Source organism: Etheostoma spectabile, chromosome 21 (genome assembly GCF_008692095.1).
Source record: "Etheostoma spectabile isolate EspeVRDwgs_2016 chromosome 21, UIUC_Espe_1.0, whole genome shotgun sequence".
NCBI lineage: Eukaryota > Metazoa > Chordata > Actinopteri > Perciformes > Percidae > Etheostoma > Etheostoma spectabile.
The window spans coordinates 18,312,255-18,324,605 of NC_045753.1; the positions used below are offsets into that span (position 1 = coordinate 18,312,255).

Genomic DNA, 12,351 nt, shown 5'->3' on the forward strand with positions numbered 1-12,351 from the left:
AAAAAAAAAAAAAAAAAGGAAAAAAAAGAAAAAGCATGATATGAGACAATGCGGGACATTCAAGAGAAGGGACTAATCTCCTTTTATTCCCTGGAAACACCGTATATACAAACATAATCCAGAAACATAATTTTTAAAAACATATTGTAATTTTACAGAATGACATATTTACAAATATATTATATAATCACAGTTTGAATATTTAACAAAACAAGAGCAGGGGGCATCATTGTACAGCGAGAAGAAAAACAGAAAAATGACAAACTTCTTATTTAATGTCACATTTTGACACACACATACTCAACACTATTTCTTTAGATCTATATAGTGAATCATTATTCAGTCATTCACACAACGCTGCAGCATGGCTTCGTTCGTTTCAAGGCTGTGGGAATGTGTGAAATCTTGAATCATACATTTGAGAATTATGGGTAATTAATTAGGAAGTCCCATGCGGGCGTTTTGCATAGGTTGTATTGGACTTCTGTCCCAGAAACTGCAAAACAAAACCAACGGTAATGATTTCCACCTATTCAGCAGCAAGCAGCTGATTTTTGCATTCTTAAAGACGTATGAAACATCCCAAAACAAAAACCTAAATGTAAAGCGATAAAAATGCAACCGGACTAAACCTTTTGCAGCTTAAAAAGGTTAAGTTTCAATATCATGGAGAATTAAGATGTATTATCTGTGTTCTGTCTTTACGGGAAGGATGTCAAGCCATAACCATCCATAACACACAAAAGTCTATTTCTGATTATGGCATTAAAGATGAAGGCTTATGTTTTATGACAGCTTCTGAAATCAAATAAAGACCAAAGAAAATGTAGTAAATGTTGAATTAGCCAGTTGCCTGCTCTATTACCTTTTAGAGAGTGTTTGAGAAAGAAGCTGGAGAAAGAGAGAAAGAAGGACAGAGAGAGAGAGACTAGCTGGTTTAAATGCAAATCGAGTTTACGCCTCTGGGTGTAACAAACTTCATGGTTAATCTGGTGAAAGCCTATAAGCTCAGACGCTGAAGCATCTACACAAGGTGTAAACACAAAAGCTTTGAGAGGTTAAAAAGGCACACATGCTGCCATGCGCACACGCGTTTGACACTTTGAAATATTCAAACACCAGCACAGTTGCATGTTACACATTCACATGCATAAAAACAGTATGCTTGTACACAAACACATTCAGAAAAAAAAAAAAAAATCAATGACAGGAACACCATTGCACTGTCCCTGGATATATAGGTTCCATTGGCTTTCCTAAGCTACAGATCTTCCGTCCCTCTGATTCTTCTACACTTATTTACTTCAATGGACTCTGTGTCAAAAAATAAAATAAAATGAAAGAAGCTTGATGGGAAAACCTTAACATTTTTGTCTCTCCCCCCCCCCCTTACCAGATCATATTGTGCACAGGGTGCAACAAACATCTCTACAAGCTGTTAGCATTTCTGTGTCCACTGTTTGGAATGTGGCATGCTAATGATGATTACAATCCACTTTTAGGGAAGCTGAAACAAACAGCTTTAGATGCTTGTTTCTGATTAAGAGAAGTGGTTTCCCGTTGGTAAACAGAAAGATTAGTGAAGGAGAGGCAACAATTTAAGGTATTCATTTTTTTTTTTTTAAATTAAAAGCAAAGAACACAAATTCTAAAAGAAAGCTTTAGGTGAAAAGGCATAATAAAAATGGATTCAAAAAGAAAAAAAATGAATTACATTCAAAAAATGGGCAAACTCAAGACCAGCTCTACATTTTAACCGTAACATATACTTTCTTCAGTTTTACACAGCTTAACACGAGGATACTTCCAATCTAATGGCACTGTGCTGTTGGCTGCATGAAACATTGCAAAGACCGACTACGTCCTTCAGTCTAGCACCGGTGTCTAGGACGGGTGGGTCTGCTGATCCGAGGCACCTTGCTTCACCAGTTTGGCCGTTTAAGTGCTGTGCAGAGCAAAAGTTTAATGAAAGATGTGCAGGTGGCACACAAGGTCCCGAACAAGCCAGGGCTGATCTGTTTTTGCTTCACGGATTGCTGTGTGTAGTCAAGCTGAAGAAGCAGCTTTTCAAAAATACATTTGGCTTATTGGCAGACAGACATCAGGAGACCAGCAGAGAGAGCATGCTGGGCAATGAGCATCTCAAATCAGTTTACTTACTGTACGGTGCAGAGCAGTGAGGAGAAATATTTTTTTATAAAATGAATTCATTGGCAAATCAGTGTTTGTCGTTATTTTTTTTAAGAGTACTTCTTAGGGTAGAATTTGCTATACATTCATAATTATGGCATTTCAGTCAATTAGTTTCCAAGGCAGTCAGACTTTCCAACTTGAAGCAACTGGCCCGAGGGGGGAGACGTAGGTTAGCCCGAGGAAGATTTGTTGTGTTGGAGGTGGTGGTACATAGTGGACGGAATAATGACAGTTCAAGTAAGTTCAGACACCTTCTCCAAAATGGACAAGAGTACAAGAGGTGCTTCCAAAAAGCAGCCTGAGGTGCTACTGGCACTTACAACATTCATTTTGCTCCTTTATATGTTGAGATCAGGACTGTGTGTACATCTACAATTTTGCTGTTCCTTTAAAACCATTTGGTTGGAGATTCCTCAAGTGGTTCTTAGTCCTTTATTTCCTCTGCCCTGTGACATGGTTTTGTCACTTCGTCCTCACTCCATCCTCAGGATCTGGCCGTTGTTTTATGAGCCTCTCGATCTCGGCCCCCAGAGTCTGTAGATTCTCCTGTTAAAGAGAGTGAAGACTTTTTGATTCAAATGCTACATAAAAGTATTGATACATGAGAGCCTGTGTACTTTATCAGCAATAATAGTTACATGACGTGGATTTCAAGATACGTTTGACACTTTCCAGTATGTAAAAATGGTGAAAATTAAATTCCGTTACATTGCAGCACATGTATTGCATACTGACTGTACAAACAGGCATAGTGGTAAATAGGTTGCAACTCACTAATATTATTAATTATTTTTGAAGTAAACACACCATCTAATCTGATGACTAATCTACATGCAATCTAATGGATTAGCAAGTAATCAGTAAGAATTACAACACAAACTGATTTTCCCTTTATTAAATGCACAAACCTAAAGGTGCACTAATCACTAAGATTTTAAAAGGATCAAATGACTGTGTAATGTGAAAAGGGTTGCTTGTAGTGATGAATCCACATAGAAATTTCACTCAGCACTCCCTCGCTCTTTGGAGCGTTTTAGTGGAAACTAGTTCTAACAGGGTGCCACTGTCCTGGCACTACATTTCCTTATGGGTACATCATCTGGCCACATTGTCACTTCAGAATTGGAAAATTGGTTCAGTTGAAAGCCTAATTCAATTCAATTATTAAAAGAGCTTTACATGCAGAAGCAGCAAAAAGCTCATATACACAAGGGCTGAATGAGGATGAATATTATGAATATAGGCCTAAAATCAACTATTTCAGGACATGAACCAGAAAGCAGTTATTGTGGGGCACAGTTTCCTTCCTTAGCATAAGCATCAATGATGTAAGTTCCAGATTAGACCACAAAAACAAGGACCATCAGCCTGTCAAATAAAACAAAAAGTCACATACAGACAATTTGATCCATGTTGTGGCTGACTTGAAAAGTTTGGGAGATATGACCCAATTGTCAGACAACCTCACTGGACAAAAAGCAAAAGCAAGCCGGACATTCCCTTTATGCACTTTCTGCCCAATTAAAGCTCAAGGTACATATCTGGGAGTGCTCTGGAACAATATTGCATCCAAATTTCCACGTTGATTAATGTTACTGTGCCTGTTACTGTCAATGTTTTGATTATGAATGAACAGTCTGCCTTTCAAAAACATGCTGTGTTTGCTGCACAATAGTGATTTATTACATGCCCGTATGGGTTACGTACGGTTTTAAAAAATTTACTAAACAGAAAGTGGTTGATGGAAATATGGCTTTAGAGGATGTGAGAAAACACTTTAAATTATCACTTTATTTCAGATTAATGCATAAAAAAAATCCCCTATAGAATTAAGGCACCATTGGGCAAAAAGAGATTGATGGAAGTTCTTGATTAAGATACGGAGAGGTAGAAAGTATTTAGGAACACTTTAAAATAGCAGAATACACTTTTACAAATATGAACACATGAACATGAAATCTGGGGAATAAGAGCAAATCAACTGCACTGCTAACAAATAAATGCTCTAATGAGAGCCATTTGAATAAATAAAGAAATATTGTTGTATTGTGTTTCTAATCTGTGTGTAACCAAACCAAAACTGTGAATTTGCAACCTGATATGAACTTCACACATTGATAGTCAAGTCACATCTAGTCTATATTCACAAAGTTCCACTTTTTGCCAATTTCAACTTTCTTTTTAGTTGGAATTTTAAACTTTAGTGGATTCATGAGGACTATGGTTGACTGCTCCCCAGATCTCTATATGCATGGTAAATTGAGACAGCTAGCTAGACTATCTGTTCAATACAAGTTCTCTCTCTTTTGATTGGTTTAAAGAAATGCCAATAAACCAGAGCAGGTTTTTCTCCCATCACTGAATGCTGTTAGGAGTAACCATACCCTCCTCCACTCCGCAGCGTGTGAATATTCTGGTAAAGCGAGACTAAGTTACATCCGGCTGTGTGGCTCCAAAGGTGGAGCATGACACTGACACAGCCAATAATTTATCCACTCAGGTCATCTAAACTTAATTAATCCATCACTGCCAACTGAGTGGCTTTCAAGGAAACTGCATGCAATCATTTTTGTTGTTGTTACATTTATAGCAAAATGGAGGATAATGCTTTCTGGGGGAGAACTTACCTTCAGAGTAATGTTCTTCAGCAGTGTGTCCTCCAACACGGCCTGCAGCTTCCTGTTGATCTCCAGCGACAGGTCCAGGGTCAGCCCGCTGTCCGCCGGGTGGGAGGTGTAAAGCGAAGCCATGATGCCTCCCCGCCGGCTTAGGTTGGCCTTGTTAATGTCCGACGCCTCTGATGAGAAGGCCCCTGACTCCTCTCTTAGCACATAGCTCTGGATAATTCTGTGGGGAGGAAGGGAGGAGAGGAGATGAGTCAAACAGTGAGCTTCAAAAGGAGGGGGAACGAAGTGAATGCGTGGCATCGGCTGCAGACTGTTAAGCAAAGAAAACTGGGATTTAAAAAAGGTGAGAGCATGGAGCACCTACAGAGCAATAAAACCATTTCCAGCAGCAAAAGCAGTGGACGTTTCTGGAATAGTAATTCCAGTGGGATGGCTTGTTATTCTTTTGTGCACGGGTTAGTGATACATTCAGTCATAGTTTCAAAAGATTATTATTGTGCCAGTCAGGAGGACAACATTAAAATAGGCTGCCAGGATTCAATTTATTACCTACATTTCTGTGTAAAAGTGAGACAAATCCTTATGTTCATAATACATTTTCATCTCAATAATAATAATAGTGTGTCGCGGTCAAGTTATGTTTGTGTCAGAGAAAGGGGGAGAGGAGAATTCATTAGCTTAACAGCTCTAAACTTCCTGTTGTCCAATTTCCCCAGTACAGCACAAAGAACACTGACAAGCAAGTGTGTTTCTATTAAGAGAACAACAGAGAGCTGCCATTGTAAATGAAATTCATTACTGCGTCCTACATCATTATCTTTTTTCCTATGCCACCAAAGAGAAGAGAAGATAATACAAAGCAATATTCAAGATGAAGATTGCTAAGGAAATTAGTGTATGAAGCACATTCATAAAATGTCTTCTGTGCAGGTTTACGGCCATGAGAAAGAGGATGCTCAGGCTAGACTCCATCAAAGATAAAAGAAACACGTGCAAGGCCAGAACTGCAAAGCTTTTGCAATTGCAATAGTATTCTTAATTTTCTCTTAAGACTTAGAAGTGCGGGCAGATGGAGAGGGTTGGGTAATACCCTACAGAAAAGGTTAGTAATCAATATTCTAAACCTGCTCTTAACCCAGCTATATACCTTAAGCACTGACTTGAAACTTCTACAATATTTAGCCCCATACTGGTATTGTTTTGTTCAAATTCAGTGTGTGTCGGAGAGTGACTTTTTGAAGGTAGGTAACTGCAAGATTAGCAAAGGAACGTTTGTGACGGTAAGAGAAATTCTGCAGTAAGCTTTTCACTCAGTCTCTGTAGAGAGATGCTAATTTTTACTGAGTTGTAGAGTTGAAAGCTCAGTAGAGGATTCTCAAGATCCAATCACCACTCCATAACTGGAGTGTGGATTACAGCTACTGATCATTATCTAGCTCTCAAAAAATAAAACACAGGAATTATAACCATAAATACCACAAATATGAAAATGAGAAGTACACGTACTACGTCCTTAAATTTATTCCCTTTAATGCTGCGATAGCCTTAATTCTTCATGTGTGGCGAATCTAAAGGATAAGTAAAGATACACTATATTAAGGTCTAACAAGTCAATAACTTAATGGATCTAGCCTAGTGTCTTAAAATGTTAAGCAGCGCGATTTTACATGGTAAAGTCATATGTTTGGAATCGGTAACACACAAAAAAAAAAAAAAAAAAGCCTGATGTTTAACTACTCCTGTTTTATTCAAATGAATATGTTGTGAAAGAACTCTTGGAAAGGTTGAAAACATGCCAGGGATTTCTGGTTAAGACATTTAGGACATTCCATGCATTAATAATGGTGTCCAATGCCAAGATGAAATCTGAATTCTGATGCGGTAAATTTATCAACATTTGACAAAATGAAGAGAATTACATTTATAAATAAGTAAATCATAAATCTACTCCGAAGAAGAGGGGATAAAACTCATACTGGTACTTATTGAGTCTTTCACTCTGTGAGAAAATCAACACATCAACTAATCCATCTTTTATTATATAATGAATGTATTTTCTGTCTTTGTATTAAATCTCACAGAAGTCAACCAAATTCGATGCACTCCATAAACCTAACACTGTATGTTACAGTGTATGCAATACACACTGACAAAACTAATACGTCTATGGTCAATACAATTGAAATAGCTATTTAACACTACCAAAAAAAAAGCCACTATAATAAATCACACACACCACACACACACACACACACACACACACACACACACACACACACACACACGACAGTGTTAGTAAAAACAAAAAAAGTGACAAATGGTGCGCTGAATAGCATGCACAGTTCAGCGGGGGGCAGGGATGTAAGCAAGACTTCTTTTTGAATTTGTGAGTTAAAGGTTCTTTTTTTTCCCCCCAGTTGAGAGAGTGGAAGTAATGAGGGCGGCACGTCAAGCACGCATGAAGTGAAGGTGGCAATTCTGGGTCCAGTTAGCCCACATTAAAAAGCCTAGATCTTGGTGACTAAACCTTGTTCCCAAAAAATGTCAAGACAAAAAGCAAAGATGCAGAGAAAGAACAATATGCTTATGGATGTTTGTATGGTTTATCTTCATGATATTCAAAACTATGCAGGCAAAAACCATGAATTTCAAAATGGAAATGATCAGTTTCATATTTAGAAGCTTTTTGTTGCAACATGTACATGCTCGATAAATGATCGAATCTAAACGTGTAGCTGTGTGTATATTATACACACAAAAAAATAAAAATACAAAATCCGTTACTGGCTTGCATATCAACCAAAATTCCAAAGCATCAAGAAAATTTAAGTCTTACTGGCAGTGGGGACAGAACTCCCAGACAACCTTGAAAGGATCCACTATAATCTAACACATTCAGCAGGTGTGGCTCCATAATAGCCTACTACGGAGCTTGTATTGGTTAGCTTTGATTACAACAAAGCAAAACGGATGCTCTTTAATGAAACAGTCATCTACATCTTCTGAACAGAAGGCCTCCTTCTGCTTTGTGCTCATTTGGTTTAGATTAGCATAATTTTAATTCAAGTCACATGAATAGCCCATTTAGACTTAATGGTCCTAATAACCAGGTGTGGGTACTGAAGGACATACATCATTGCACTTGAAGGATGACACGGCTGTTTCTGCTTTTTTTTTTTCTCATTTACTACAAATCACATATACTTACTATATGAACGTTGCAACCAATGACCCGCGTTTGACTTCTTGCAGCACATGAATATGCCACTCGGAAAACACAATGAAAAGCTACATGATAGGTGAAAATAAAAATCTTAAAATAATCATGTAGCAATAGAGATACACAGTTTGAGTATTTCACCCATAATGGGTTTATCTTGTGGCCACCAGTTTTAATTATTTCAACATCATGTTTTTTTCCATCAGTTTGGCATGGAAAACTGCTCTAAATACTGTAATACCCATGAGCCTCAGCCACTGTTGATGCCAGAGGCGCAGATCAAAGCTTCAGCAAATTCAAAACAATATGACACTGTGGTTGCAGCTAGGAACAAAACATGTCGCCATAGTTGCCGAATTCTTCCAAAAGTAGACCCAGAATTGATTAAAGCTGCAGACTGTAGAATCAGTTTTCTCAACTGCGTAGACTTTAGGTTTTGCTTACGGCAGGCGCTGCATGCAACAGTTTTATGCTCTATGATTAGACGTTTCTTACCAAAATGTACCATGGAACTTTTACTTCCTGCACCAGGGGTACCTGAAATAGCTCCCCCCACTTTGAAACTCTTTGTAAAATAGTGGGTACACGAGAAAATGGCTACAATTAGGACTGTACGACATAAGGGAATTTATGTGATTACATTGTTGAGTATCAGAATAACAACATCACTTTTGATAAATAAACAAACATACATTAGTATGTAGTGCACTCAGTTTTTTGACTCAACACTTGCAAAGTACATGTGCTTGTGCCATGTCATCTTTCCTGTGACCAAAATATTGCCAGTCCCCCAGTTCCTCTCTGGCATTCGCACTTGCGTCTGCACACATCTTGTCACACTGGTCTAATAAACCTCACTCGTATCCGTGCTGATTCTAAACAGTCAGAGGAGGGCTCTGGCTGATTGATAGTGTGTAACAGACAAAATAGTGGCTAAAGAATGTAATTTAATATGTTGTTAGTATATTCAAGTGCAATATGGCAGTCTTTCGCGATGCGTTTATTGCACAGCTAACATTGCGATGAAATATAAAAAAAATAATAATAATACAAAAATAAATAAAACAAAAAGGTATATTGTGCAGCCCTAGTTACAATCGTTAATTGTAAATGAGGTTAACAATGCAAAAACACTGTTTGGATCAAACAACAGAGTGGTATGGATGTGGAAACGTAAATAAAACATTCAATCTTTCTTAAACTGTCCTTTGTTAGAGAGCCACTACGTTTCTGCCTCCACATCTCTTGTATCTTTATTGATCACCTGCTTCAGTCTTACAGTTAGCTCATCAGTGTTCACCAGGCTGTCCTGGAAGAATAGGGACAGAAAGGGAAAAAGGACAAACTCACATCCACATTCTAAGTTGTCCAACACCTCCCTCCCTCTGCTTAGCAAAGACTTGGCAGCGCTAAATTTAGCCTGGCAACCTTGGGATTCATCCTCAATTTTAAATCCAGAATGTAGGTTGAGGCTAATGGATTCAATACAAGTGTACAGCTGAGAAACAAATGAGAAATTAGATTATACAAGTAGAATTAAGTAGGGAAGGTTGAATTCCTCTGATATGGCAAAAAGACCCAGCGTGATGCAGAACCTTAATGATTGTTTGGAGTGATCTATACTAAAAAGATTTCACTTATTCTACTCAGTAAATAAAAATCTTTCCATATCTTAAGTCAGTTTAGTTCTACCTCTGAGATTCTGTGATGTGAAAATCTCATATGCAAACCCCATTTTATCCCGACATTGGTCCATTTTCAAGGACTAACCTATACATAAAGAAGTTATGTGCTTAAGATAGCTCTAACGTCCTTCACACTGTCTCTTCAGTATAGGTGATGGCCATGAAACATCATTAGGGATCCATACTGACGCATTCTACCCCCCTTAATCGGCTCGACTATAAATAGCTTTGAGTGAAGTTTGTTACGATTCAGAAGTGTGGAGCATGAGTTAGGATCTAAAGATGAGAAAGAAAGGTGCAGATGGAGGTAGGGGACCATAAACTGTGTGTGTAAGCATATGATGTCTTGTGGAGGTGAGGTGAAGCAGCAGTACACCAGGGAGTGACGTATGGTGAAACATTTGGTCCAAATGTAAAGACAATATGTGTTACTTATTGCTCAGTATCTATCTACAATACTAAAACCAAATGTTTTCAACATGTCTAACTAAGTGAAAATGAGTGACCATTGACGGTATCACATGAGAAAAAGCTACTTCTCTTTAAGGCAGGTCACACAAATTGTGGCCGTAGTTTCCACAGGATGATTCAAAGTAAGAGTAATCAATGAGTGGTGGTGGTGGAGCATTCAGAATCTTCCTTGGAGCATTCTATTCTCTTTAGAGAGCAACGTTTTGTATTTATCTGACTCCTCTTGTATAATTTAAGGGCTGCTAGTTTTTGTATTTCTTAAACAAGTCACAGTGTCGCACTACGTTTACATTAAAACTGCAGTAGGGTCTGAAACACTAACTTTTATAACTTTATTCATCCATCAGTATTGTTTGAGCACAATAAACCATCCACAACACTAGTAAAATCTCAACACCTGGCACTTGGTCAAACTACTTCCACAAAGAATTCAGCATTGAATATTGCAGTAAAACGTTTTTTTTACTGCAATATACAATGCAGGATGTTCTCGCCATCTCTCTTTCTCTAATCACTGTGATTCGGTCCATGCAACTCACTTGGTCTTTTTGCGGATCTCCTCCACCAGTTGCTTAATGTGATCTTCCATGAATTCAATTTTTTCCTGCTTGCGAGCCAGGGCTTTCTGCAGGCGGACAATGCGCTCCACAAGCATGGTCTTGTCGACCTCTGGGAAGCTGTCAACGGCCACTACTGAAGGACCTGACTGGCTCTCTGGTGACCGCTCTTCAACACCACTGCTCCCACCATGGCGTGCATTCAAGGAACCTGGGGAAATAGAGGAGCTTGAGATGAACTTAGAAAAAAACATTTTTTGTTGTTGCGACTTTGGTCATGTATCCGCTAGCTGTGAGCTATTATTGCCTTTTTTGGAGGGACATTTATACCACCAGAGGGAGAAAAAACAACTTAACAGGACAAATATCAGAAAAACAAAAATCTTTTATGATATTACTTCCATATGTGTTAAATACTAACCAAATCCAGGAGCAGTACCTGAGGAACTTGAGCGACTGCCCATACTGCTGGCATCCCGTTCGCAGCCTCCATTCTCAACCTGCTCCAGTCTCTTACGAGCTGTAGAAGAAGAGAAAGTATTGAACTGTCAAACAGAGAGATAAACCCGTGGAATAGACACAATTTCAAAGTTATGATACATGCTTTGAAATTTTTTTTGTTGGTATTGCAAACTGAATATTTCAGTAAGCAAATTCTTTATAAACATTTTGCGCTGTGCGCTTGAGACTAGTTTCATACTTCCATTTAGGACATCCCAAAATGGTGTCAAAAAAGGCTCAGTGCTTGTCTGAACACCAGTCAAAATGTATTCAGTTCAATCATATAAATAAAATCAAGTGAGCAAATATTTAAATTTAACAGGCTGTAATGAGGAGGTATTTGGCACTTTCTCTTTACAAATAACTTGATTATAAAAGTGTCCGAATCAGAAGACTTATTTTCTGTTGATCAACTTTCCTCAACTAATCATTTCTACACTAGCTTTGTGTGAGCAAAGAAACAGTACTGTGACTTGAACAACATACTAATGCTGTGCAACAATCAGCAGAGTATAAAATCTTAGAAATTATTAGAGGCAGAAGCCCACAAAACAGGTAAAATTAAAATGTTAAAGCTAAGCATTTTTGCTTGAGTTTTCCTCTGTGAAGGTGTCCACCTGAATAAAAAGGTGATGCAGGCTGCTTTTGAAGAAGAGTGCACGCTCAGCAACCCTTCCATGCATAACAAAAGGCCTAAAGTACTGTGCTGCAGTCAGAAACTCAAACTACAACAATGGAGAATAACCACAAACCCTACTTGTAAAAAATGTCCTTCTGTCCCAAAAGTAAAAAGCTTGCGTTTACAAGATAATATAGGGCTGGACTTTTAGATCACAGTGTTTTCCCAGAGACCCAAGAAGAGGAAGCTGGCTCACTCTATAAAGTATAATCCAAGCATTAGAAGAACATTAGCTCTAATACACTGCACCTATCTGCACCCTTCCATCTCCATTGTTTCTATTCACTAAGCCCTTTCTCCTCTTAATCTGCATGTGTGACCTGATATTACATCAAAGTATAGACGGTCTCTCAGGCGAGACATTATATAGTAAATGATAAATATCACAGTGAAGTGAAATTAGATGATGGGGAACAGG

The 12,351-nt window shown here is 38.2% G+C and overlaps 1 protein-coding gene across 4 annotated transcripts in view; it reads right to left on the minus strand.

Moving 5' to 3' along the window:
* Window positions 1-54: 54 nt before the first annotated feature.
* ccdc186 (coiled-coil domain-containing protein 186) overlaps window positions 55-12,351 on the minus strand; it is a 25,955-nt gene continuing 13,658 nt past the window's right edge. Inside the window, exons 13-16 of one of the 4 annotated variants that reach the window (XM_032502257.1) lie at window positions 11,193-11,273; window positions 10,736-10,964; window positions 4,821-5,040; window positions 55-2,739 (exon numbers count right to left, since the gene is read on the minus strand). In XM_032502257.1, coding sequence (XP_032358148.1) covers window positions 2,656-2,739; window positions 4,821-5,040; window positions 10,736-10,964; window positions 11,193-11,273 — 614 coding nt within the window. In that variant the 3' untranslated portion in view covers window positions 55-2,655. Of the gene's footprint in view, window positions 2,740-4,820; window positions 5,041-9,112; window positions 9,350-10,661; window positions 10,965-11,174; window positions 11,274-12,351 lie in introns of those variants that run through there. The other 3 variants (XM_032502255.1, XM_032502258.1, XM_032502259.1) reach the window with 3 other exon arrangements.